Source organism: Anopheles arabiensis, chromosome 2, assembly GCF_016920715.1.
Source record: "Anopheles arabiensis isolate DONGOLA chromosome 2, AaraD3, whole genome shotgun sequence".
NCBI classification, from domain to species: domain Eukaryota; kingdom Metazoa; phylum Arthropoda; class Insecta; order Diptera; family Culicidae; genus Anopheles; species Anopheles arabiensis.
In genome coordinates this window covers 21166814-21193084 of record NC_053517.1, presented here as the reverse complement: position 1 = coordinate 21193084, position 26271 = coordinate 21166814, and the positions used below count along the sequence as shown (strand labels likewise).

At 48.7% G+C, this 26271-nt stretch overlaps 3 protein-coding genes across 3 annotated transcripts; all 3 read left to right on the top strand.

The window, feature by feature from the left end:
• Window positions 1-9987: 9987 nt before the first annotated feature.
• Window positions 9988-10799, top strand: LOC120896824 (protein TOC75, chloroplastic-like). The gene is made up of 2 exons (XM_040301278.1): window positions 9988-10123; window positions 10258-10799. Exons 1-2 carry the CDS (start codon window positions 10097-10099, stop codon window positions 10687-10689), a joined length of 459 nt encoding a protein of 152 aa, XP_040157212.1. The 5' UTR covers window positions 9988-10096; the 3' UTR covers window positions 10690-10799.
• A 2525-nt stretch (window positions 10800-13324) lies between these two features.
• On the top strand, window positions 13325-15394 carry LOC120896823 (putative glycine-rich cell wall structural protein 1). The gene is made up of 2 exons (XM_040301277.1): window positions 13325-13453; window positions 14050-15394. The coding sequence occupies exons 1-2, from the start codon at window positions 13436-13438 to the stop codon at window positions 14719-14721; spliced, it is 690 nt and encodes a 229-aa protein (XP_040157211.1). The 5' UTR covers window positions 13325-13435; the 3' UTR covers window positions 14722-15394.
• Window positions 15395-20211: 4817 nt separating this feature from the next.
• LOC120896146 (sodium-coupled monocarboxylate transporter 2-like) lies at window positions 20212-24858 on the top strand. Its single transcript, XM_040300060.1, has 5 exons — window positions 20212-21662; window positions 22663-23163; window positions 23235-23594; window positions 23665-24327; window positions 24405-24858. Exons 1-5 carry the CDS (start codon window positions 21460-21462, stop codon window positions 24499-24501), a joined length of 1824 nt encoding a protein of 607 aa, XP_040155994.1. The 5' UTR covers window positions 20212-21459; the 3' UTR covers window positions 24502-24858.
• The last annotated feature ends 1413 nt before the right edge of the window (window positions 24859-26271 follow it).

Sequence of the window (26271 nt, the reverse complement as noted above, 5' to 3'; positions counted from 1 at the left end):
TTCCACAATCGACACAAATGTCACAGTTCACAACAAATGAAAAGGAGGAAGAGATGTGGGCTCGTCGGCTCCGTCCGCGTGAAAAGTACACGATGTGTTTAAAACAAAAGAGGGTAGCTGTTGTTGTGTAGGTAACATACCCCAATTTATCTCCCTCCCTTCGCACGCCAACAGTCCAAGGGATCGCTTGCGGAACGAGTTTTTTGTATCACCGTGTGGTTCGTTTCGTTGGCGTGCGCGCTACGGGAAAATGCCAACCCGTCCGTCCGTTCCCGACACACAATCCGTCATCATCCTACAGTGTGGGTCTTTGCCGCCCTAGGGCGGAACGCGCTACCCTTATGTCCATTGTGTTTTGCGTCGTTACCTTTTTTCTTGTTTTGGGTTTCACGACCTATGCCAAACGTGGATCATCGTGACGATCACGGAATTGCCGGCTAGTTTGTTGCTCTGCATGAGATGGTTTCCAATGCGAAAGGCCAATGACGACGACGACGACGACGACAAGCGGTACGAATTGCAAAGTGCGTACCATCTACTCGCCCCAAAAAAGTAAAAAAAAAAAGACTCCCGAGGAAATTTCACGGACGGAATGGGCACAACACCGATCAGGACGGAGTCGAGCCAGGTCGAGAGAGGGAAAGCGAGGGCTGCGTCTCATCTCTCTCTTTTGAGGGGGACGCCTTTAATGAGATTTCAATCGTCGTTTTTGTTGATGCTTTAGAGGAGTTTGCTGCAGAAAATGTCTACCAAAAACAAAAATGGGGACGACCTTGGGGAATCTGCTTCTCTTACTCTCTGCTCTCAACCCAACCCCTCTTCCTGGGCATGGCATGAAGGCGGGTTTAAAATACAAAAAATCAAAAACAAATACAATGCGTGTCAGTAGTGTGTTGGTTCTCTTGATGGTGATGAGTACGACCGACTCGATGGGGCCAATTCCAGCCAATTTCACACAAACTGGAAGGTAAAGAGACGCGTAGTGAAGACACCATGACGCAATCATCCTGCGCAAACGTAATTTTGTTCTTCATTTGCCCTCGCCCTTTGCTTCACTTTCCCCGTGAGTAACAGAGGGACCTGGTGCACTCCTGGGAGATGGTAGCAAATAGAAGAAGTGTGTGGGATGGATCATCAGATCGGATCATAGATGCATGGAGCCGGATCAGCAATAGCACAACATCATCGGCAATTACATCACACAGACATACGAGGAAGGATTCTTCGGCACGGTATCGATAGGCTTCCGTACCTTTCACCAAACGCGGTAAAGACTATCTTTGGAGTCTTCGTGTGTCTAGGGTCGTCGTATGGGGACAACGTGGTGGCGTGGTGGTTTCTTTTGCCTGGCGTGATGAAATTGCAATGATTGGACCAGGACCAGGTTTTCTCTCTCTCTCTCTCGCCGTTCAGCCAGTTGTTAACGGGGATAGGAGGGAGGTCACCCTCAAGCGCACAGAGAGGGTAAAGGTTAAATTGGATACACCTGCGCGTCTGGCTGGATGATCGCGAGGCAAGGGTTCGCAAACGGGAATGATCGTCGATCGTGTGGTTCGTTGAGTGGGGTAATCTTTGAGCCTGGTGGAGTTTACTATCACTTTTTCCAATAAAGCTTAAGGGGGACGATTTGTGATAACCGTACTGATGATACCGTCCCATCCTGGTATACGTTCACAAGTGACAGCTACATAAAGTGTAGTCTTTACCATCCGCCGTCTGGTGGGGGTTTGCCGTCTTCCACACGATCCAGCACGATGGATTGATCGCTGAGGCACTGATCAAGGTTTTGGCGAAAACAAATGAAATGCAAAATAGACAAGCTAATGATCAGTATTTCGTTCCTTTTCCTACGTTTTAGATAACATTATCTAAACACAAAAGAAGTAAAAACGACAAAAATATCTTCAGTAGACCCATTTCTCATCTGAATTAGTCCACAAGAGCAATGAGTTAAAAACAATCCTGCAATTAACATAAGACATTAACCCTCTCTCGTTTCATCTCTTTCTCTCTCTCTTTCTCTCTCTCTCTCTCTCTCTGTCTTTTGCCATCATTATACCGTCCAATTCCACTACCACACACCAGTCTGCCAACGGCGAACTGATGATGATCGTCAGCCGAACGGGCATCCCAGTTTTCTTGGGAATGTTCCTGGGGCTGGAAAAACATTTGGGGTAGAAAATTAGGTAATAATTATTAACTCCTCACGAAGCGCATGACCTCAGGGGGCAGACCTTTTTTCGGGCCCTTTTTTTGTCCATAATTTGTACGAGGCGTCTTGCTACTGCAATAGCTTCGCTAACCTACCCGGTGGCTTTAAGCAATGAATGCACTTTCCTGGCAAAGGCAACAGCTTCAATAGCAAGCAAGCAAAGAGTACGGCGTGCCAACAGTAATGTGCTTAATGTTTGCTTATTTAAATAAAATAGTAAATTGAAGAAGAAAAAAAGCCCCTTTTCTCTAGCTTAACCGCTTGTCCAAAGCGTTTGGGCAATACATAACATCCACACGGTAAGACAGTGAGATGATACCTTAAGCTACAGCCGATTTGTCGGGCATGACGAGATCACGATTATTGCGATCACAAGACGCCTGGGGAAGGCGCATCCCAAACCCGGCGCAAAAAGGGTATGAGGAAGCCCACTGGGCTCTCTGAAGCTGGAAAAAAGAAGCGAAAAATCTCATCGTAAGCCGTAAACTTATTGCGTAAACGCTGTAAAGAGAGATAGAAATTAGAAATGGGCAAGAAGGATGAGTGACGTGCCTTACACACATACCGAGCGTATCGAGGCTGCTGCTGATATGGTGGTAAGTGATTGTGGTTGAGGGTGAGGAAATGGCACGAAAAAAAAGCGATGCCATGAAGTTGAATTTGTTGAACCGCACAGACCCGCGCTAAAGGTAATCCGAATCGGGGGAGCGGCGGGAGAAAAGAAATAAAGATGCAACCGTCATTCCGCTGTGTCCCCTCAAGTGGCTTCGGTTGATGACTACTGTATCTGTGCAAAGTGACACAGAGAGATGTCGGAATGGGTTTTTTTTTTCACTTTATCAAATCCCTTTTGTCTGAGATGACGAGCTGTGCACAAGATCGTCAAACGGTGCGCCTGCAATTAGGCTGCCCCGACTCCCACTTACCTTAATCAATGGGATTCTCCCCCTTCGGGTGCATATGCAGTGTGGTTAGAATGTTGGAAAACCCAATCCGTTGTGCAATACCGCGCGTGCGCGCGCAATTGGCATTATTGGAATTAGGTCCCGAGTCCGAAGCAGGCAGTGTCAGGCAGGCGGGTTGTGGTGAGTCTTCGTCTTCGTCGTCCAGCGCCGTCCAGCTTGCATAACTGCCACACAAAGGAGGGGGGGGGTCATCTACCGATAAAGGGACCATCGGTAAGGTACTACTCCCAAGGCGCGTAAGGATGCAACGAGAAAACAACTCGACACTAATGGCACTAACGACGAGCCGCGATGGAATTGGTGCTGAAGAATGCTCCACCAAACATCACCGGCAACAGGTGTACTCGGTGTACTGTCATCATCATCATCACACCTTGCCGAATTGTCTATCATCACTGCTGATGGTGCCTTCGTTTTCGTTTCGGTTGTGAAAGTTCAACTGCTCTGCGCCGCATGTTTGTCTATGCCCGTGCTCTTGTCCTTTTCGGGGAGAGCCCTCTTCAGCCTACCGGAGGGGGGTTTTACCATCAATCACCTTCCCCCCCCCCGGGTGAATGTCCCCGGGTACAATACATCTAATGATCCGTGTCACTTAAATGTGGTCAAAACTGTCTGTGTTTGTCTACTACTCTCTCTCTCATAATCGTTCGCAAATGATGAGGCAAACCTGAAGCGGGCAGGCGGGTAGGTGATCCACTTGTGAGCCGTTAGAGGTTGGTGAAGGGGAGGAAAACAGTTATGAGAGGCCTAATGTGCATTTGCGTAGGCACAACATAACAGAACGGGTCACGGATGAGACCGTTCCCTGTCACCGTCACGATCAGCCTTTTTGCCGTCGTCGTTTGGCCCAGGATAATGTCGGTCAAGGTTGCAGTCCAATCCGTACTCCGTACAATCGGTTCCCTGTTATCGAAGGCTGGTGAGGTAATTAAGCACGGTACGGTTTCCACTCTAGAGCCACTCCAGAAGACACGCAACGATGGTGATGGTGTTTTGGGTTGCGCATTTAAAATGCCACCATGGTGATAGCAGCGTCCGCGCTGATAGTGCTTCCCCCTTTTCGTCCTTGAAAGGGAACATCCTTGTCTTGGGCAGTAAATCTTCGCTGCGCTGATTGAATGTTGTCCTTTTAATTGAATTAACTACCAACAAAAAAAGAAAAGAAAATAAACCCCAAAGTCGCGTAGATGATGATGCGCAGCGAGGCGCTGTTGGCGCGTAGGTACATTCTCTTTTGACGTAAAAGCATTGGCGTTTTGCAACCGTCGTCACCATAGCAACGCGGGGATGATTAATGGTTAGCTGCACGATCGCGGGACACTGTGTGTGTGAGTGTGTGTGTACGGTGGAGGGCATGCGATGAGACGTTGATCAATTATGCGCAGTTTATGTCATCAATCTGACCCAGCAATAAACCGAAACCGCCACGAAGGTATGCATTTCATTGATGAGCTTAGGATGTACTAAATAGGTTTATAGTCTTTGCAAGTTTTAACAGTGGCTTAACTGAGGTCTTCTTTGGCAATATCATTTTTACCAATCTACATGGTTTTTTTTTGTTGTTGTTGAGAAATAGAAGAACTAGATTAAACTCTTTGCTGACATCTGTGATTACGTGTGGTGTTCTCCTTACTTATATAGCGGGTCCATGTCAGTGTAATGGCTCCAGTTGTTGACGTCACTGGTCGAAATATGCAATCATCCAATGATATGTTGATCATCATAAACTCAACATCAACTTGTACGATGGTTTGAAGAAGGAAAAGAGCTGCAATGTAGACAGCCAAGAGCTGCAATCAGCTTACGAGGGCCACAACGTTTTAAAACAACTCCATTGGTCCAATGGTACAATGTGAGGTTCTTCTATCAACAAAACTAAACCTGGATCGATTCTTATTCTAATGGTATATTCCGTCTTGCTGTCCAGCTTCTGCTTCAATTGAACCACTGAAATCCTGCCAGCTTAAACACGAAAATATCGTTCTTTAGATGTAAGGCACATGCGAAGAAGAAGCTTTAAAACTTAATATTTCAATGAATGTGGAAAGTGTAAAGATAAAATCGTTTAAATCCAACAATTCTATCTTCTACGCTACATCAATAAGTCCTCCATTAACAACGAAAGCGTTTGCGATCGCTGCATCTAAACAACCTGCCTGATGAACTATCTGGCGGGCCTGTTGCACAAAAATTCACCCCCAAAAAGGAACAGACACGTGCCAATCATAAAACAAGCGCCTGGTTTGCGTCATGTCAGATGCCGACCCCGCTGCGATGGACGATCTTATTTGTTTGTCTTTATCGCCACTAAACAAATAGAAACATCTATTACTGCGCGACTGCTGTTTCAACACATTCCACACAACCGAACCGCGTTCGTTTGGGGTTTGGGGAATTTCATCAAACTGTCTCAGACAACGGATGAGTGAAAACAAAAAAAAAAAGGTAAAACACCTTAAAGATGCAACGGTCCGATAAAAATGCGTACCTCGTACCAGCGAGCGCGGGGGAAAAGTACAAAACATTAAGCGTTCACACGCCCGCCAACGTGCTAACGACGGCCAACGAATGGCGGCGGCGGGTCCGACTTTTGTGGGAGCCGATTTAAAAACCGCTCCAGTTTTTGGCGTACGTGAATGAGGCTGAACCCACCTGTTTCGCCATTGGAACAAAGAATCTTGTTTTCCCGCGTTGGGATGGTTTCGCTGTGTTTTAGCATGCGTCACACCACAAGTGCACTAATCAATCTCTTAACAGCAGCTTGGTGTACCACGTTTGGCAATTCGTTCGATCGTGCGATGTGTTTGGCGTGAGAATTTCCATATCAACACAAAGATTGGCAACATTTGCCGTCTGTTGCCCCCGGTCGGAATACCCTCGGCGGGTAGAATTGCATTCCAAATGTGTGGCAATGTGTCACATGCACAACGGTGGCCAGAGCTGGCCGTTACGAAACGTATCATCAAGACCGCTGCTGCCCACGCGCGTGAGAAAGCGATGCACTTAAATTACAGCCTCACTGATGCCAAGGGGGGAAAAAGCCACCACCACCGCACGGTCGAGTGTCTCTGGAGTGCTCTTTTGCCCGTTGCAGGCTGGATTCGAATGGGGTACAGATACATACAGATAAAAGCAGGAACGAAAAAACACATAACTCCCCGGAAGCGTCACTCTGGATTTCACTCGCTTTTTCTGCTCGTTTTGCCTTATCGCACGATGCCGTCTCGCAACGGTTGGCTGCACTTTACCGGTACTTGGTGTGCAGGCGCTTTCCACCGGTGGAGGGTGCTTCTTTTGCGAACTTGCACGAACTTGCCCAGGGCCAGGGGGTAGCATTCAGGGACATGGGACAGCGAATTGCTCGTTGGATAATGCTGCTGTGGGATGTGCTCTTTTCTGCAGCGATGCTGCCCGATGCTCCAGCAAGCAGCCGGGCCCATTAGCTGTGGATTATCGCATCGTTCGTCCAGCTAATCCGCATTTGCAATGTCGCGGTGTGGCTCTTACCGAACCAACGAAATGCGCTTCGCTACCGGTTACATTGAACCGTACCCGAATTGGCAAACGGTTTCCGTTTCGAATCAAGCACGAACCACTTGCACAGAGCTATTAAAAGACACAAATGTTGCTAAGAACATAATTTAACGTCTTAATGCAATAACGCAGGAAATAACATGTAAGCGCATCAAACCAAACCAAACCAAAGCACACACACACACACACACACACACACACACACACACACACACACACACACACACACACACACACACACACACACACACACACACACACACACACACACACACACACACACACACACACACACACACACACACACACACACACACACACACACACAAACGTGTTCGTGCGCGCTCCCCTTTCGGATTTGCATCGGATCGCGTGACGATCAAACGAGCTGAGCGCAACGGAAAGCGACGAACCCCCGGGCAACACGGCTTGAAGCATCAGCGCGCGCGCGCGCTCGTCACGTTTCGGTACCACTACAATGTACTGGAGGATGCAAATGATGTTGCCCTACGTTTAGATTGCACCGTTGGCGATCGTTGATGCAGTAGTAGGCAGTAGGTCCCGCTGCAGTAGGTCAAAGGTGAGGCTTGATTTTTCAGTGAAAAACCGTCTCTCCTTCCTTTCCCGAACGTGCTTTCTTTCGATGGAAAGCCACTTTTCTGCTTACGAACCGGTTTTTTGGCAAAACACCGATGGTACCGGATGCACGGCAGTTGGCTTGGGGTTTGGTGGTTGTATAAGACACCATCCCTTCCCTTAGAGTAGAGTTTAATTCGTTTCGAACAGCCGCTGCTCCGTGACCTTAGCCTGGTCAATCTATCAATCGAAAAACGTTATTATTATACCACCACCATCACAAACCAGCGATCGAGCGCATCTCAAGATCAGTTCTCGCATCTCGCTCGCTGAATACGATCAAGCTCATTACATTGGCTCCTATCTCTATTTCGGCAACCCGGCTCGATCGCTTGCATATAGAGGTATTGTAAATGGGTTTAAGAGAGAGAGAGAGAGGGAGAAGGTGGCATACGAAAATGGGGGTCGATCAACATTACAGTGTAAATAAAGTGACCGCTAGGTTCCTTCCGGTGCGGTTATTTTTTGTTTCGTGTTTGTTTCCGGCTACATTGCACCTTCATGTGTCAGATAAAATCACCTTCCCCCACTAGGGGCCAAAGGGTGCAAAATGTATGCGCATAAACACCAAAACCACAAAAGAAACAAGCCAATTAAATAATCAAACCCAATACACACACACACAAAAAAAAGAAACAAAACCTCAAGCACACTGTTCATTACATGTTAATAGTTTTGCATGTTGCCTTGGTTTTTGACGAGGGGACTGACTGGTAGATTGAATTGGCTTTGGAAGCGTTTTTCGATACAATAGGGAAAAGGCTAGACGCTGGAGCGACGATCAAGCGACGATCATGAGCGGGATGAAGCGGCTCAGGATGGCCATTGTAAGCGCTAAACGGATTATGATTGCTTAGGATGGTGTTGTATAACACTGGACACTGTAGCGCGACTTTCGAGTGCCACACAGAAGAGAAAATAGTTCATTAGAGCAACTAAACGTTAAAAACTCAGACACTAGCTTTGCGTAAGATTAGATTAACACGCACGTCGCACAACAAATTAGAATGTAATACATATGTAGAGCATGTTTCATCTGACTGAACCCACACAAAAAAGCCTACACAAAACAACTACTTTTCGTCAACATTAAAAATAAACAACAAAAAAGACATTTACGCCCAGCAACAAGTCCGGTGTACGATCGTTAATGATCGTTTGCCCAGGAGCACCGAAAACGTACACGTACACACGCGTAGTAACTGAAAAGGGTGTTTAATTTAAGCGCTTCTTAATTACACGTCCAGCAGCTTCCGAGCAGGAGGATCGTTAAAGCTCTTTCCTCTTGCAGGCATCGTCCGTGTTTTGTTTTAAGTATGACAGCTTAACGATGCGGACGATCTTTGTTGACTGACCGCTGCTTTCTGCGTCGAGTGACATTTTGCGGGCTCTCTTTCGCATAACGAACACCACGTACGTAGCCGTCTGGGTAACGAAAATAGCCTCAATTAGCTATTGTTAGCAAGCAATGACTAACCGCAATTACTATCATAAAAAACGGTCATGCGTCAAACAACAACAAACCCTTTCGATGCGTAAGGGGATAATTACACACACACACTCCATGGTGCAAATCAATTGAGCATCGATCACACCAGCACCAGGATCACGACACCTTTGACCCGAAGCCGGAGGTCATACTGGCTGGAGCCGAGTGCCGCAAAAAACCCTTTCCCCAGCCTTGAGGCGCCTTGGTGGCAGTATGTTGCGGGCAACGATGTACCAACCAAGCTCCGGCAATGTCCACCAGCATCCGTATGTGTGTGTGTTGCTAAATGGCCCCCTTGAAGACGCTTGACACTACAGGCTGTATGGGTTTGTTGGTTGTAAAATTAGAGGGTTTCATCGGTTGCAAGCCACTACTCAATCCACGGAGCACGATGACATGCCGCGACATGTGTGCCAATTTGGTGTGCATTATCCGATACTGTACAGCTTGTCGCTGTCGAAAAATTAAGCGGAGGCCCCCTAAATCATCGGCGACGCGCGATCGTCCTCGGATGCCATTTGCTAATTCGATAGTTTCGGCTACCGACGGGTAAGCGATGGTTTGAAAAAGACGAAAAGAAAAAGGTATGTTGCTATTGTGTAGCAAGAAAGAGACATACTTGCGGTTGCTTCCCTGCGGTTGGTACATGGTACAAGGTACACCTGCCGTTGGATGCAGTGGCCCTCAAGCTGGACGCTCACGGAGCGGAGCGATCGTTGGGGAGCTTCTTCACACGCACGCGCATACAAACCGATGTCTAATGGCCAGGTTGGAAGGTACGGCAACCGGGTGCGATCAACATGGAAAAACAATCACAACTCTGCGCTGAAATTAATTCGTGTGTGTGTGCCGCTTGCTGGCTGCCATGTATGGAAATGCGCGCGTCCGCTTGCTGTGTGCGCATCTTCCGATCGTTACACGGCCGCGTTGAGACGAAATTCGACGCAAAGCCGTCGTTCTTAGTAGGACAATTAACTGCCCCCTCTACCCTGGCCGTCTGGCTTTAACGGTCTCTCGCCCCCCCCTGGTACGTGATGTGTTGTGCGAAACGATCGGTGCCCGTATCTGGCCGGCCCGATCGGAAGCAGGGGGGGCATTAGAGGCATTAGAGCCGCTCAAGGATGCGTCGGAACTGGCGCGATGGTTTTGTTGGTATAAATCGGTAGGAACAATCGTCCGGTCAGCACATTCTGTCGTGCGGCGTTCGCTTGTGAAGGTAGAACTTTGAAGTCTGACTTTGTAGAGACCGGTCCGGTAGAGATGCGCGCTTTCGGTGTTGCCATTGTGGTAAGTGTGTTCCCTTGTTCGGGTGTGAACAGTGTACAGTGTTGCTACTTCCGGTGGAACCGCTTTAGTGAGGGTTTTGGTGAACAAATGGACATTAGTGAGAGGTTCTAATTCGCTATTTTCCCCGCTTACAGTGTGTGGCCCTGGTGGCCGTGGTACTGGCCGAGGCACCCCTGCCAGGCGGTTTCGGTGGTAACGGTGGCGGTGGCCACGGTGGCTACAGCAACGGTGGCGGAAACGGTGGCTACGGTGGTGGCGCCGGCAATGGTGGTGGCGGTTCCGGTGGACCGCTGCTCCAGAAGCCGACCGGCCCGCAGACGATGGAGGGACTGATGATCGACCCGCAGCTGCTCGAGCAGGTGAAGATGGTGCTGCTGCAGCACGAAAGCGAATCCGCCTCGAACGGTGGTGGCTCGAACGGCCCCAGCAGCTCGTACGGACCGCCGCGCAACACGGAGCGCATCGTTGGGCTGATGCTGGAGCAGCCCGTCCAGAGCATTCAGCTGGCCGAGTACTGGCAGGGCGATCAGCAGCCACCGAGCAGCTCGTACGGACCACCGCAGTAAGCAACTCCAGCACTCTGGTGCTGAGGAGGGAGGAGAGAAGCGAAAAAGAAAACGAAAATAAGTAAAGAATAGGAGGAGCAAGAGAAAAAAAAAAATCGAAAAATAAATAAAAAATTTGTCACCGTTAAAATGCCCCCGCGAGGAGTGGTTTTCTAAATGTACAAACAGACCGGTTGCGACGGTTTGGTGTAGTGATGGGACAAATGACGTTTTGGTTGGAATCGATCGACCTTTTGTGGACGCGATTCCGGATAGTAGGTTCAGAATCGGTTTCGGAATCAGAATTGTCTCCAGAATCGGAATCGTCTCCAGAATAGGAGTCGTCTTCGAAATCGGATTTAATTCCAGAATCAGAATCGGCACGGGAATTGGAATCGGCTCCGATGACGGAAACCACTTTGCAATCAGAATTGGTTCCGGAATCAAATTCGATTTCAGGATCTCCTTAAGAATAGGCGTTAGGTTCCTATGCAGCTATGATTGTATCGATAGCCGGCAAGAACTCACATTTACTTGTAAACGATCCATTCACATGGAGATTCCGAGACTAATTTTGTTTCTAAAACTTCCGATTTCAAATCAAGAACTGACTCTGATTCCGATTCAGAAGCTAATTACGATTTCCAGGCCAATTCTGATGCCGTAGTCGATTCTGATTGGAATCGAGTGCAAAATCTAATCCAGAATCGGTCCCATAGTCGACACCGGAATCTGAATCGGAGTCGGCTTTGGAATCGGGATCGATTCTAGAATCGGAATCTGCACCGGAATAGATTCCGAGCTCCCACCACTAACTTGGGTGAGTAAGCGCAAACGGCGGATGCGTGCCGGTGCAGCCTGACATCACCGGCTCACGCCTTCATCCGGGTTTGCGTGTGATTATCGCGTTGCAATTGCAATCGCTTTTGCGTACCCAAATGCGATCGTAAGTGCGATCGTAACTAACCCCCAAGCGGACGCAATTACTGCTTGCTTTAGCTTGCAAGGAATATTCACGATACAGGCGGACCGCGGACCGAGCCAGTCCGCTCGCCAATACCCAGAAACCAGTCGCGAGGAGCCAGTGTGTGTGTGTGTGTGGAGGACGCTTCTACGTTTCTCCAGAACCTCCCCAAGGCACCGATGACATTCACCGAAGAGCAAGAGAGGTTAGGTCCACTCCATTGCCAGGCGGGAGGCAGGTCGGTTGGATAATGCTAGTGATGTGGCCATAATCATAGACTTGCCTGGATCACGCGGGTACTACCACCAACAGCTTGGCTTCGCATTGCTTTGCTGGTGGGAATTGGCAAACGAGCGAACGGAAGCGTATTCGCACGACATCACTGACCTCTCGCTCGCCGTGGGGGGGGGGGGGTTTATACCCCAGTGCCGATAAATTCCGAAAGTGATCCATCGAAAATGTCTCTGATGGTAGTCGGCCCTTCCCCTGCTCCTGCCAATCACCATAAAACAATCGGGCCGTTGGGATGACCGGGAGATGCGCAGTAACGTAACAACTAATCATAAAAAAACGACCCACGATAAAACGCCAAATATCTGCCGGCGAGAAATGTCTTCGAGAGGGCTTCCTTCTTCTTTTTTTGGCGAGAGTGCAATAAGCAACCGCATGCGCGATGGAAAGCGCGCTGGAAAGTGAAAGAAGAATAGTCAGCGATAAACTATCAAACAACTATGCTGGGGCTCCCACCCGGGCCACTACTGTTGAAGATGTACGGCTGGTGGGATGCACTCCCGCCGCACTGGCGCTGCTGCAATCGCTACCACTCAGGTACCCCCCCCCCCCTTCAAAGGGGACGCTAGTGAAGAGTCTTGCGAAGAACCTCCGCATAAGCGGCGGGAATTGCATGCCCGAAGTGGAGATGCTTTATCCGAACAGAAGGGGTGGGTTTAACAACTATCAGCAGCGATTGTCGGCGCAAGCAAGCTTACGCCGCGGCGAATAAGCGAACGCAAGCGGGCGTGTGGGGATGAGTTTATCGCGCGCGCGCTCATCCAACAGCAACAGCAACGACGGTAGCAGAGGCTGACAAGCAAGCAACGGCAAGGAAAGGCAAGAAAGCAGTAAGCAAAAACAGCAAAACAAAAAAAAAAAGAACCGTCAAGACGAGCACCACAGTCGCCTAAGATAGCTCCCAGCCGCCGAAAGAAGGTTCACGTACCCACCGAACGAGGGCGAGGGGGGGGTGCGAGATGGACCCCTCACACACTTACCCTGCAGCATCCGATACCACTCTCCCCTTCTCACGGCTTGCTTTGATGGAAAGGGAAAGGATGAACGACCCTCACCTTAAGAGGGGAGGGTGGCCGATTTGGGGGGAGCCGTCCAAAAAGTGGGAACGAACGAAAGTGCGCGCGCTGCGTGCCGTGGAAGGGGAGGAAAATAATAATAACAAAAAAAAAAAATAGCAACGAAACGCTGGTGTGCAGCGGCGCTAAACAACGGAGCAGACGAGCAGTAAGAAAACCTCGTCCCTCCTCCCTCTCCCTGCATCGCCAGCAACATAACGAGATATGCCACTCCACGCCGCTTCACGTCTTGGTTTTGTTTTTCTTTTTCGGGAGAGCCAGCTCCGGTGGGCGCTCGGGAGCTAGTCCGGGGCCGCCGTCGCCGCGTCTTTCGGGGGTATAAAGACTGCAATTTGGCCCGACAGAAAGCACACTCGGTCACAACACTCGCTTCAGTAAACATCTAAATTTTAGTCCCCGTGTTTTTTCTTCTTCTCCATCCCCTACCTTAAGTGAAATGAACAGCTTTGCCGTGGTAAGTACCCCGTGCTAGTACCCCGTGCGGTGCAGCGCCATCTGGCGGGTTTTGCTGTTTGTGCTGTTTGGGATGATCTCTCGAGCAAAGGATCTAGTGTGCTTGTGTGTGTGTGCGGTTCATCGCTTGGTGTGTAACCTCCTTGTGTGTGTGTGTGTGTCTTTGTTGTGCTCGCCTACTGTGTTTGCCGCGTGTTTTCGCGTAGCCTACTGACGTTCTATAATTAGAGGACGATAAAGTTGCCCACTTGTCCGCTTGGTTTCATTGTCGAGACCCTTAACCAGGGGACAGTACTTGAGAAGGTTTGAAGAGAGTGCTTAAGCTCGTACTAGCGGAAGTATGGCGGTAGTCCACATCACATGCCCCAAGCCTTGACCGTGTTTCACTGGAGGATTGGTTGCTATTGTTGATAGCATTTCATTCAAGTTCTGGCTGGAATAAGCGTCACACACTGTAGCTCTGAGAGTAAAAGTGCGTCCGAAAATGTCGCACCACCACAAGCAGACGTCAACACACACACGCGGCCAATCCTTCACAATTGCTCGGAGCATTAATTGGAGCAGAAGCTAACGATTTTTCCTTCTCGGTTTTCACAGTTTTTGGCGTTCGCCTCGCTGGCGGCCATTGCCGTTGCGGAACCACCGTCCCCGTACAGCTACAACCGTCCGTCCGGCGGTCATGGAGGTAGCGGCGGCGGTGGCGGCTACAGCCACGGTGGTGGCGGTGGCTACAGCCAGGGCGGCTACTCGAGCGGCGGCGGCTACTCGAGCGGAGGAGGCGGCGGTGGCTACGCCGCCAGCGTCGGCAGCTTCTCCGGCTCGTCTTCGTCGTTCTCGAGCGGCGGCGGCGGCTACCAGGCCGTCCCGGCCGGTGTCCAGACCTCCGAAGGGCTGAACGTCGATCCGCAGCTGCTGAACGAGATTCGCCAGATTCTGCTCCGCGAGGAAAGCCAGTCGTCGTCGTCGTCGTCCGGTGGATTTGGAGGCTACCCGTCCGCACCGTCCGGTAGCTACGGCCCGCCGTCCGGTTCGTACGGCCCACCGTCCTCCAGCTACGGCGTCCCGTCCGGTGGCCACCGTGTCGTCGGCATCGACCTCGAGGGCGTCAAGCAAGCCATCCAGGTCGCCCAGTTCCTGCAGACTTCGTCCGCCTCGGTCCCGTCCGGTTCGTACGGTGCGCCGTCCGGCTCGTACGGTGCCCCGTCGGCCCCGTCCGGTTCGTACGGTGCGCCATCGCGCCCATCCAGCACCTACGGTGCTCCGTTCTAAGCATCCCGCCCTGCTCACACCACCGGGATCATGCGGCAAATCACCACATTGCCCAAAACCGTACCACATCCAACGGCCGTCCGGAAGTACTTTCTAACTGTCCACCGGTCGCCGCCGTTGGAGCAACATCAACAACAAACGGACATGGAAAAAACGGGCCCCCCCGTGAGATAAGGTTCCCGGCGCCCGAACGAAACGACGACACACATTGGACACTGGACGACCGCACTGGCACAGAATAACACACACGCATACACAGGCAAATGCAGCACATACACATGGAAGAAGGAAAAAAAGCACGCAAACACCACCAACCCCGCCGCCGAACAACTGGATGGCGAGGATGGCGCAGCGCGCACCTGTCCCGCCGGCAAAGCGGAAGACCCTGGGACAGAACTTGCATCCGTGGAGCCTTTCGCGGGCACCACGGATCCGGGACAGGTGGTACCACTGGGACCGTTTGTGTACGGAGACTAATTTGCTGTTTCCAGTGTAAATATCTCTCTCTCTCTATCTCTCTTTCCCTTCTATCACTATCTTTACTACCAAACTCTGTCCCCCTCTCCCGTAAGTAGTACCAAGCGTTTTTGTTACTCAAGCAGAAACCGTAACCGAGGAAAAAAAGCTATGAAAAAAAAACAATAAAAAAATCGAAAAATTTGTCACCGTTAAATGAAGTGTGTTCTGGTGTTTAACTGTCCTTTTTTGAAGAACTTTTACCCGGTGGAAGAAAACGTGCCACATTTTATGGCTCTTTTAAGAGTCGTTTTAAGAGGGTGTACGGTTCGCGTGCTTTCGTCTCTGCAGCCCGTTCAAGTCTATGATTGGATTAGTCTAGGGCAATGCTCTACAACACAACAGAGCTTCCCTCGAGTCATCATAACCTTCTCTCGTTACATTCCGCCTCATAGCACGGTTATCTTGAAGCGCTTTCATACCCGATCAAGTACCGATCGTTAGCGATCAAAAGGCTGCAATACGGTGTGTATTGTGCTCCATTCACTGATTTAAATTTACCAACAAGAAAGCGACACCGTAATGCGAAAGGGCTCTGCTTTTGGTTGTAAAGATACACGCGCACTGTGAGATTTTTATTAATTGACAGCGATTATTCAAGACGCGTTTTGCGTAACCATTTTGGAGGGGAAGGTCTTAATCTAATCGGATTACAAACCCCACGATGGTGCGCTGTCGGTGGATGGATCCCTTCTACTGATTGCGGAGAAGGGTGTGTGTTTGTTTCTTCTTTTTTTAAGTTAAAAATGCCCCAAATTTGACACGCCAGTGTTGCAAACTAGGAGGTCTTTGGAAGTTACCCAAACACTAACCCAAGGGCTAGGGCTTTGTTAATTGCGCCCCAGCGTGCTGGCGCAATTTTGCTGTTTGGTGTGGTGGTGTGAAGCAAACGCACATAAATATCTTAACGTTACGGGGCCATCTTAATGGGTCAACAGGGAACAACTTCCCTTAAAAGCAGTTGCTTAACAGTGGCGATCGTTTCCGATCAGCTCCGGTTGAGGCTTGGTTCGGCTGTTGTGCACGTAGTCAGGAAGTTGTGACACCACAAAACCCTCTGTAGGCATTTATTTTTTTTTGCGTAGTCTCCGGAAGCACACTTGCAGCATCCGGTGCCACATTCGGGGAAGTTTGGAAAGCACCGTCAGGCAGTGCGAGATTGATTACTGAAATTATAGCGTTTGCATCTATTCGGAAGCGTTTGCAAACCACACTAAGCAGCAATTCCCTTTCTCTCCCACAGCAAATCCCTACCCAATAAAAGAATATAAATAGTTAATGAAACATTCCTTTTGCGCCGTTTTCTCCGTGGGAGCGTCAAACAGCGGTCCATGCATCTTCATCGTCACCACCGTCACGAGATCGTGATCACACAGACGAGAAGAAAGTAAAGTTCAACAGCAATAACAACGGCAGCAAAAACACAAAAACAAAACGAAGAAAAACTGCACACCGAAATTGCAACGAAAGCGGATTGTCGGGTCGGAGTTTCCAGTTTGTGTTTTGTTTCAACCCGTTCGGAACGTGCGATCATCTTCCGGTTTGCCATTTTCTCTATGTGCAGGCTGCTCTTTTTTTATTTGAGCTAAGACCTGACTCATACGGTAAGAGACAGGCAGTAAACAAATCCCACACAAACACTAACGATGCAGAAGTGATTTGAATTGTGCAGGAAGGAAGAGAACTCGCGAACGAAATTATAATTCTCTTTTTGTTATAAATTAAATGCTCTACCATTTCATTTTCGTTACGTGTAGCGCCTATCAGCATAAAAACACAAATCTAAGCAGCAGAGGGCTCGTGAAACGAAACACTTATTTCTAACGATCTCCAAAGAAAGGATGAAAAAAAAAACAAAAAACATTCACCACTCCCAACTCGTAAAAGGCGTTTAAACATTCACCCATCACCCAAAAAATAAGCCGCCCCAGGGACGACGACACCGGGGTGGGAGCAGTGTGCGTTCGCGAGTTAATAATGATGTGCTAAACCTACCAACGGCCAGACACCAGACATCACAGACATCCCAGACAGTCGTCACTAATTTATGGAGCTCAAAATGCTACCGCGATCGATTAGTTCAGGCGACCGCTTAAACCAATGCCTGCTTGCCTCCCCAACCCAGGGATGCTTTCACCGAGGGGCGGACGATCCCCCAGTCATCAACTGGCTCGTGGCGCATTGTGTTTTGTCGCATATTCAAATGAGCATCGGTGCATGAGAAGATTGCCCATTTTTGTCATCGCCATCATCATCTTCAAAAAAAAGGCCATTACCATTTAATCATCACAGGATCGGCATGCGCATCCACAGGTGGTGATGCCCCAGATGGTGGCTCTTTCCTCCAAGGAATGTGTAAATTAAGTGCCGCCCATTCGTATCTCGTTCAAAGTAAACGAGCTACCGACTTGATTAGACTCGATTATGTCTGGCCCCTAACTGCTTGAGGTAGGTTCGGCTTAACTATGGGGCGGAGAAGGGCAAGCTTTCAATGATTAGGGGGACAACAAAACAACACTTTCGTCATCGGCAGTGGCATTACAAATTCCGGCTCATTTGCATAAATGGTTTGCGGCGTATTGACGAAACGGAAAATAAATAATACCCCGCACACTCATCATCAGTTTTTCGACGGAACGAAGCGGGGTCATTCCATGCCCATTGATCGTGTGTGTGTCTTCATTAACCGAATGTGGTTTTAATTCCTACGAGTCTTTCAAAAATAAAAAATAAACCACCGTAGGACCACCACTACAGAGGAATGTCCTATTTGTAGTTGACGTAACGGAAACTAATTAGATGCGACATTCAATTCAATCACAGTATGGCACCGTAATCACGGGGATTTTTTTTTTTTTGAGGGGAGGAGTACCCGTGCTTGATAAGGTCATGCTCCTCATCTTCCGGTAATGCAATCTGCTGAAGACCGGAGATGACACGCTAGTGACATCAATTTGGACATCAATTGAGGCAAAGTGAAGTTAACGTTATTGGTGCGCCCAAGTGGACCCAAACGGAATTACTGGACTGCATCTGAGCAGCGTAAAAAGGGCTTCCGTGTGCTTTGGCCAACGGTCGAGTACCCAGCTTCATGCCTCACAGCCGCACGCAAGTGATGCAAGTCACAAGACACTTCCACTCACGTTCAGAGGAACTTTTCAATCCAGCATTGATAATCGAAAGCACAGTAGGCGCAGAAACACACTCGCCGTATGATCTTTTTCCCATGGTGCTGATTAAAAGGTCCCCCCCGCTCCACTAAACAACAAAAGGCACGCAAATTAACGTACTCTCATTGCCAATTTCGGGCGACGGCAGATTGCCCAATACGACCTAGTGTAAAAAAGTTTATGTTGAGGAAGCACCCCCAAAAAAACCGTTTTTAATGAGCATAACAATCAAGGGTAGCGATGGGGGCCTAAACAACGGCGCTGATAACACGTCGCGCGATGCACCGACTGGTGATGGTGATGGAGTAGTAGCGGTCCTAGCCAAACCGTAAACAGCTTAACCGCGCACCGTGTTCAGGGCGATCGTGTCAGGGTTAGGAAGCGAAAAGCAGTTTGGTAAGATAAGCAGAGACAGCGCAGCAGCATTGTAATCCCGGATGGGTTGCCCCTTCATTGGGAAATTTCATTCCAATTCAGCACACTCGCCAACTTATATTAATTAGCCACGGAATAGCAACGATTCTGATACTGCAGCATCTCAACCATGACGCGCCTCACACTGCCAGCAGCTACTGCACTGTTGCAACTGATGCATGAAATACAATCATTTTTCCCTTCTTATCGACTGCCTGGACTGCCCTGGGATTGTACAGAGCTGGAGGGGCCCAAAGTCCGCTGCGTGACTGAAGCGCGTAATCAAAAGCGCCTTGTTTCGCCATTCAACAATTCGGTTGTCCAGATTGACGGGCCGTCCCGATACACCGTACGTTATGTGGGAAGATGTTTGCGAATAAATAAAATAAAAAAAAAACAAAACAAACCAACAAACAAACAAAACCCCTCCAGAGGGGGTCAAGATTGCGATCGATCAAGTCCACGAGCGCCAGTATTCACAGCTTCTGGAACTGCCGGGAGCAAGTGATTGATGCGTCGATGGAAGGAAATGGGATTCATCTGGCTTTACAGCGGCCTGCCTGTCTATCTGTCCGGTGCGTGCAATAAAAGTAGCAAGAAAATAAATAAATCAACAAACAAACAGAAAACCGTACAATAGCGCCGAACTACCGAACAATCGTTACACGATAGCGTGGCGAAATGGCGTTATCTTGTGTGGATGTAGCAGGGTTGGAGTATATGTCGACGGGTATTAATGCTACTCTGGGGAGACTCATATCAATATGCTCAGAACGCTGGCTTGCTATTGCGAAGGAGATCTTTCGTCAGTGGTAAAGAACGCATCGGGAGTGATATGTCCGGGCAAGGCTCGAATAGCATAATTGGAACACAAACACACGTACAGGCGGACAGGTGGACAGTGTTAAGGAATTGACACAGTGTAGGGCAGCCCGAGTACGAGTGAGCGTTACACACGAAGCCATACAGAGGACACACACCTTCTGCCAGACGTTTGGTTGTGGTTGTCGATGGCTGGCGGGTTATTGCCCGTTTTGACTGACTGACTAACTGGCTGCTATCCATTACAAGCCCTTTCGGTGTCTCGAAGCCGCAACGGAGGCACACAACTTGTACCAATAATTTTCATAAAAATAGACCTCAAGAAATAGCCCCAAAGCATCACAGATAGTCGCTTACGTCGGAAGTGTTTCTATTGCTCCCGCAGTGGTACTAATCACAAATAATTATACAGGGATTTGCAAACAAGTTCCCACAACATCTCCGGGCAGGTAGAACTTAACGTACTTCCCCATCCCCTTGGAGGGACATCCGAGAACCATTTACAGTAAATCACTCACATCTAGGACTGGTGTATTAAGGCAACGGCGGCGCCACCTTCCCGATACAGCCGGCGTAAGGCGGCCAGTATTGGCCCGATTGTCACCGCGTGCTGTTCTGGGCCACGGCAGCCACAACGGGCTCGTTGTAAAAGTGTGTAATTTACGTTTGCTCTCTGTCTCTCCTCCAACCTTCGATCCCTTGCCGCACTGCTGTAGAGAAACCGCAGGCTCTCGCTCTTTCTCTCGCTTATCCTGTAAGTCATCCCCGTGCGTAACTGGAGCACACAGCAAACACAGACGTAGAGTTATACTGTGCAAAAACGAATAGTCTGTGTGTGTGTGTGTTTGTGTCTGACCGCAGAACTTGTTTTAAACCACATCCTATAAGATGGCTTGGATTTAATTAATCATACGATCGGCCGAAATAGCACGCAGCACGGCAGCCGAGGTACGAGGGCGCCACCACGACACGGCAGGAGATTTAATCGAGATCAATTGTCGGCTGCTTTACCAGTTACGGATTCAGCCGCACGCCGATCAGTCAAATCGGTGATTGGGTAGATCGAGCGATAAACGTGCACGCACTATCAGACAAGCGTACGAGCGCAAACGAGACCGCTACATCGCGGCTGCCTAGATGAGTCAGAACTCCGCTACGGCAGGGCAGGCATTCCATTCTTGACGTGACAAGCGTACGTGTCGTAAAAGACTCTTCAGGTGGCTGGCAGTGGCTGGAATTTCCAAGCCCACCGATCGACAAGTGTCTTGCCGAGAGTGCTGGTGTTAACGGACGTGTGATTACCGCCAGGATTAGCTACCCTGTTAGGGTAGCGAGAGTGTGCGAGAGATCGTAAACCAATCCGAGAGGGGTACTGCAAAGTGAAGAAGCAAAAAAACCCTCCGCACGCCTTTCTCCTCCATTATCAGCCACTATCGTGGTCGTGTTGTCGCTTTCACCGAACGGGGGCGCGATAGTTTATTAGGCGACAAAACCACCCTAACCCAACCTCAAGAGGGGCAAAGTGAGAGTGACAAGCTAACAAGGGTTCTGCCACCAACCAAACCAAACCCCCCAAAACCCAAGAGCCAGCAATCACACACAGAAAAACGTGTGCAACAAATCAAATCCTTATCGTTCAGCGGCTGCACAGTATCGGCTTTTTGTTGTTTGGTGTCTTCGCTGCCTGCCTGTTCATCCAAGCAGGCCCAGCACGGACGAGCGTTCTATCGGTCCGGTCGATCAGTCTTGAGTGTCCCGGCGTCCCAGTCGGTCCAGTGTCCAGAGTAATCCAAGCACGAGCACAAAAGTAACAACGATGGTGAAATCAATCACGGCCAATCCGCAGGGCCAGTTCTCGGTCGAGGACTACGCGGTGTTTACGATCATGCTCGGGATTTCTACCGCGATCGGGGTGTACTTTGGCTTTTTCCAGAAGAAGAAAAACCAAACCACCGAGGAGTATCTGCTCGGCGGGCGGAAGATGAAAACGTTCCCGATCGCGATATCGCTGATCGCAAGGTAAGTGGATACTTTGAGCGGGCGCAACTAAGGGTAATGTACTAAGTGATTTGTGTAGATGTTTAAGGTTAATAGTATCTGTCTTTCAATGTTGTAAGAAAACTATAAATCTTGCAGTTTCAAGTGCTTCAAAATTGTTCTTTTACATGGTTTAAATCGACATGAGGAGTTTTATAAGGCTTCAAAGTTCAAAGTCCTTCAAAATTGGTGTAGATCGTTGAAATTGACATGAACGATTCTTCAAAGTATTTTTCACAACAAAAACCTGGAATTGGGGTTCCGTCGGACTCTTCCACACGGCAAAAGCATCAGTAGCATCTCCGTTGTGAAATACCAACAGAAAGATCCGTCCTTGCTGATAGAATTGTTCCGAAAAAAGGAAAGTGTGCCCAATCGGTAAACGGACGGCATGATTCAGTCGAACCACGCGCCAGTTCTCGATATTTTTTTTAAACTACTAAAAAAAAACACCCTCCACGTTGATTAATCCAGGAATGGCAGTGATAACAGCAGTTGTTTTAATGCTTGACATTCATTCATAAAAACGATTCCGTAAGCGTGCCTAATGGATTTTGTCAAACGTTACTACGGCTGCGGTAGTAGATTTCAAACGATCCGCACTCGGGTCAGTGGGAGACTTTTTTTTGTGATCGCTTGATTTAAAAGATGCTATGGCTTTTTTTAGTGAATTCTGATTAAGAATGTGATGTGGTTATGACTTCGTTTTTTGCTTCTTCTTCTTCTTCTTCCAAAGAAACTCCAAGTAAAGGTCACTGTAACTTCCGACCGATTTGAAGAGCGATATTAATGTGAACCCACACGAACGGGGTGGTCGTGGGCATTAAAATTTGATGGACATTTTATGACGCTCTGAAGCCGTTTAATTTCCTGTCCCGGTTTGGGGCACGAACCGTTTCGAGTTTTCCCTTCCAAATCGCTTCACGCTTATCGATAGGGAATTTACTGATTTTCCATACCAATCTTTCCTTCCGCTTTCCAGCCAACTGTCCGGTGTGTCCATCATGTCGGTTCCGGCGGAAATGTACTCGTACGGGGCGCAGTACTGGATCATCGCCCCGACCATGATCCTCATCACGATGATCATCAACTACATCTTCGTGCCGGTGTTTTACAACAACCACATCACCAACTGCTACCAATATCTGGAGGATCGGTTCAGCCCGGCGGTGAAGAAGTTCGTCACGTTCACGTACGTCCTGAACATCTACCTGATCCTGCCGATCTTCATCTTCATACCGGCGCTGGCCTTTTCGCAAGTCAGCGGCATCAACATCCACCTGATCAACGGGATCGTGTGTGGCGTGTGCATTTTCTACACGATGCTCGGTGGCATCAAGGCGGTCGTGTGGACGGACGTCGTGCAGGGGCTGATTATGTTTGTGTCCTGCTTTCTGGTGGTGGTCATCGGGGTGGCGAAGATTGGCGGACTGTCGGAGGTGTTGGAGCGGGCAGCCGCCGGTAATCGGTTGGAGATTTTTGAGTAAGTGCACTCTAATGGAGCGCGGCAACTCGGCAACAAGCTAATGTAACATCTTTTTGTTTTCCTTGCAGCATGACACTGGATGCAACTACGCGCCAAACGTTCTGGACGGCTAGTGTGGGCAATCTGTTTCTGTGGACCGGTTACCTGGGACTTAGCCAAAGCTGCGTCCAGCGTATCGTGTCTGTGCCGAGCATGAGCCATGCCCGGGCCGCCCTGTGGATCTTCTGCGCCGGGTTCATCGTCATCATGACGCTGAACTGCTTCACCGGCATCGTCATCTTTGCCAAGTACTTCGACTGCGATCCGATCAAGGTGGGGCTGGTGCAGAAGGCAGACAAGCTGCTGCCCTTCTTCGTGCAGGATGTCGTGGGCAACCTGAAAGGTATGCCGGGAGTGTTCATCTCTTGCGTGTTCAGCGCTGGTTTGAGGTAAGATCCCGGATCGAATCGACTAAAAAGAGGAAATGTTTTGCAAAGCCTTACTTCATTCGTATTCCAGCACAATGTCCGCGAACCTAAACTCGCTGGCGGGCTTAATCTACGAGGACTACATACGGCCGTTCAAGCTGTTCAAACACACGGACGCGTCGGCCAATACGACCATGAAGGTGCTGATTCTGGTCAGTGGTGTGTACTGTATCGCGATGGGCCTGATCGTGGAACAATTCGGGCACATTTTGCAGATGGTCGTCACGATCGCCAGCGTTACGCAGGGTGCCGTGATGGGCATCTTCTGTCTCGGGATGCTGTGGCCGTGGGCCAACAAACACGGCGCCCTCTGGGGCTCGGCATCCAGTGTGATCGTGATGTCGTGGATTATCGCTGGGGCACAGATTGCGATCAGCAACAAGGAAATTAGCTACCCGCCCAAACCTACCAGCGTCGATGGGTGCTACGAGTACGGGTACAACGTGACGGCCAACGATTTCCCCATGCTCGAGGCGCCACAGGACGAGGCCGAGTTCTCCATTTACAACATCTCCTTCGTCTGGTACTCGACAGTGGGCACGTTCATGGTGTTTGTGGTAGGCATTCCGGTGAGCTACTTTACCGGTTCGCAGGATTTGCGCAACTTCCGACCGAAGCTGATCTCACCGCTCGTCCACTGGCTGCTCCCGGAGGAGGTGCTACAGAACGACTTTTCGCTAAAGGCAGAGAATGAGTAAGTGACACGAGTTATAAGTGTACGCTGCAGGTCCTCTTATTCAATGCATTCCTGTTGTTTTTTTTTTTTTGCAGAAAACTTAACCCCGAACCAATCAAAGAGTGGACCTTTACGGCGCACGAAGAGGAAAAGTACAAGGAACGGCTCGGCGTGATCGAGCAGACGCTTTAGACAAACCAAAACCGCTCGCCAGGTGTTTTTGTGCTGGATTTATGCAGTGCGCAAACACGTGGTGCACAGTTCGTGGTGGTGCGTAGAGTAGAGGCTTTTTTTGTTGTATAAGTTTCACCTAGGATGTAATGCATGTTTATTCAAGACGGGTAGAAGTTGCTGTATGTTAAATGTTTACGCGAGACACACAAACATACACAAAAGTGTCACGTGTGCCTTCGTTCATCTCATCGATGTGTAGTATTAATATGGTCAGTTTTAAACCAGCGTCCTCGTTAACGCTATCGTTTCTTTATGATTCCTGTAATAGAACCAAGTCGTAGTCTAATAAACCTCCAATTTCAATTGTTTCTAGTATTTGAATGAGTTATTATTTTGATCTGTATACTAAACAATTCACTTTTGATGATGTTCTATAGGCAAATGAAAAGGCAAGCAAATGCCGTGTTGACGAAGCTGAGCCTGTGAAATTGTATGTCTATCTGCGAACATTACATGTTTAAATGGGATTGTAAAACTTGATTTGAATTACTTCGTTTTAAATCAGATTTGACTTCTAATTAACATCTTTCGTATCAAAAATTATGAAACTCGAATATGCAATATAAGTAACGATTGTTTTAAACAAACCATAACGCCTAAAAGTATGCAATTATGAAAATATCGTTTTGTCCCTGAAGCTATGCAATTAACCACCCTGTGCTGGGAGGGTTACAAGCGATTTTCGTGAGCTCGCCAACGCTCCAAATCGGTGCGATTTTCCCTCGTTGGCGATCGTTTTTGTAAGTAGTTGTGAGGGTTTTTGAGGGTTCAAGATGGCCGCCAAAAAACTCGCGCTGGTGTGCGATTGTGTTGATGGACAAATGGTCCATCCATTAAATGGCAAAAAAAAAATACGTACACTCCACCATCTCCCCCCTCATTGACCCCACGGGGTTTCATGTGTGTGCCATATTACCCAAGTGCCACAAATCCACTAAACGACCACTAAACGGCTTCTAAACGACTCAAGTTCTCTACCTAAACGGAATATAGAAAGACTTCGTTTAGTAGACGGCAAACGACTCATGCATTCTAAAAATAGCGAAAAAGCTGGTGGCGCTCTCTGTTGGTGGGATACCCCAACCAGTTGAGCTTCATCGCTTGGAGGAGAGCTTTCTCATTTCCTCTGTACTGTTGTATGGTTTCACATTGAAGTTATGCATCGCTAGAACTAGAACGGCGATACAATTGTTTAAATACTAAACTCCAATGGAAACCACCAGCTCTGAAGCAAGTGAGATTTGAGTAATGGTCGTTGGTGTTGATACCCACGTATCTGACCACACGACCATTTTTATAGATTTTTGCTCGGAAAGTTAGAAGGCTATATAGGTCATGATAAGATGAAACTTGTCGAAACACAGTGTAAGAAAAGGATAGCAATATAATGATGAGTTGTAATACGCCATCTTTTGATCAAACCAACGAAGCTGTAGAGCTTTCATTTTTCTCTATGGATATTCAATTTTCCAGTCGTTTAAGCTTAATCTGTGGCGCTTGGGTAGCATCTGCGCTCCGCCGTCTCACTTGCTCGTCATGTTCCGCTATAGCGTTAGCTGATCCAGTGGTGGCTTTTTATGTACAGTCTTCATTCATTCATCATTGAACGGTGCTTTTATTAATGTGTTTATTCCGTGTCAGCTCTAACGAGGCCGCAAGTCACACAGACTTTCGACAGTTTTTATTTTTTTTATTTATTGTTTATCTTAAAAAGGTGATTAGGCGGAC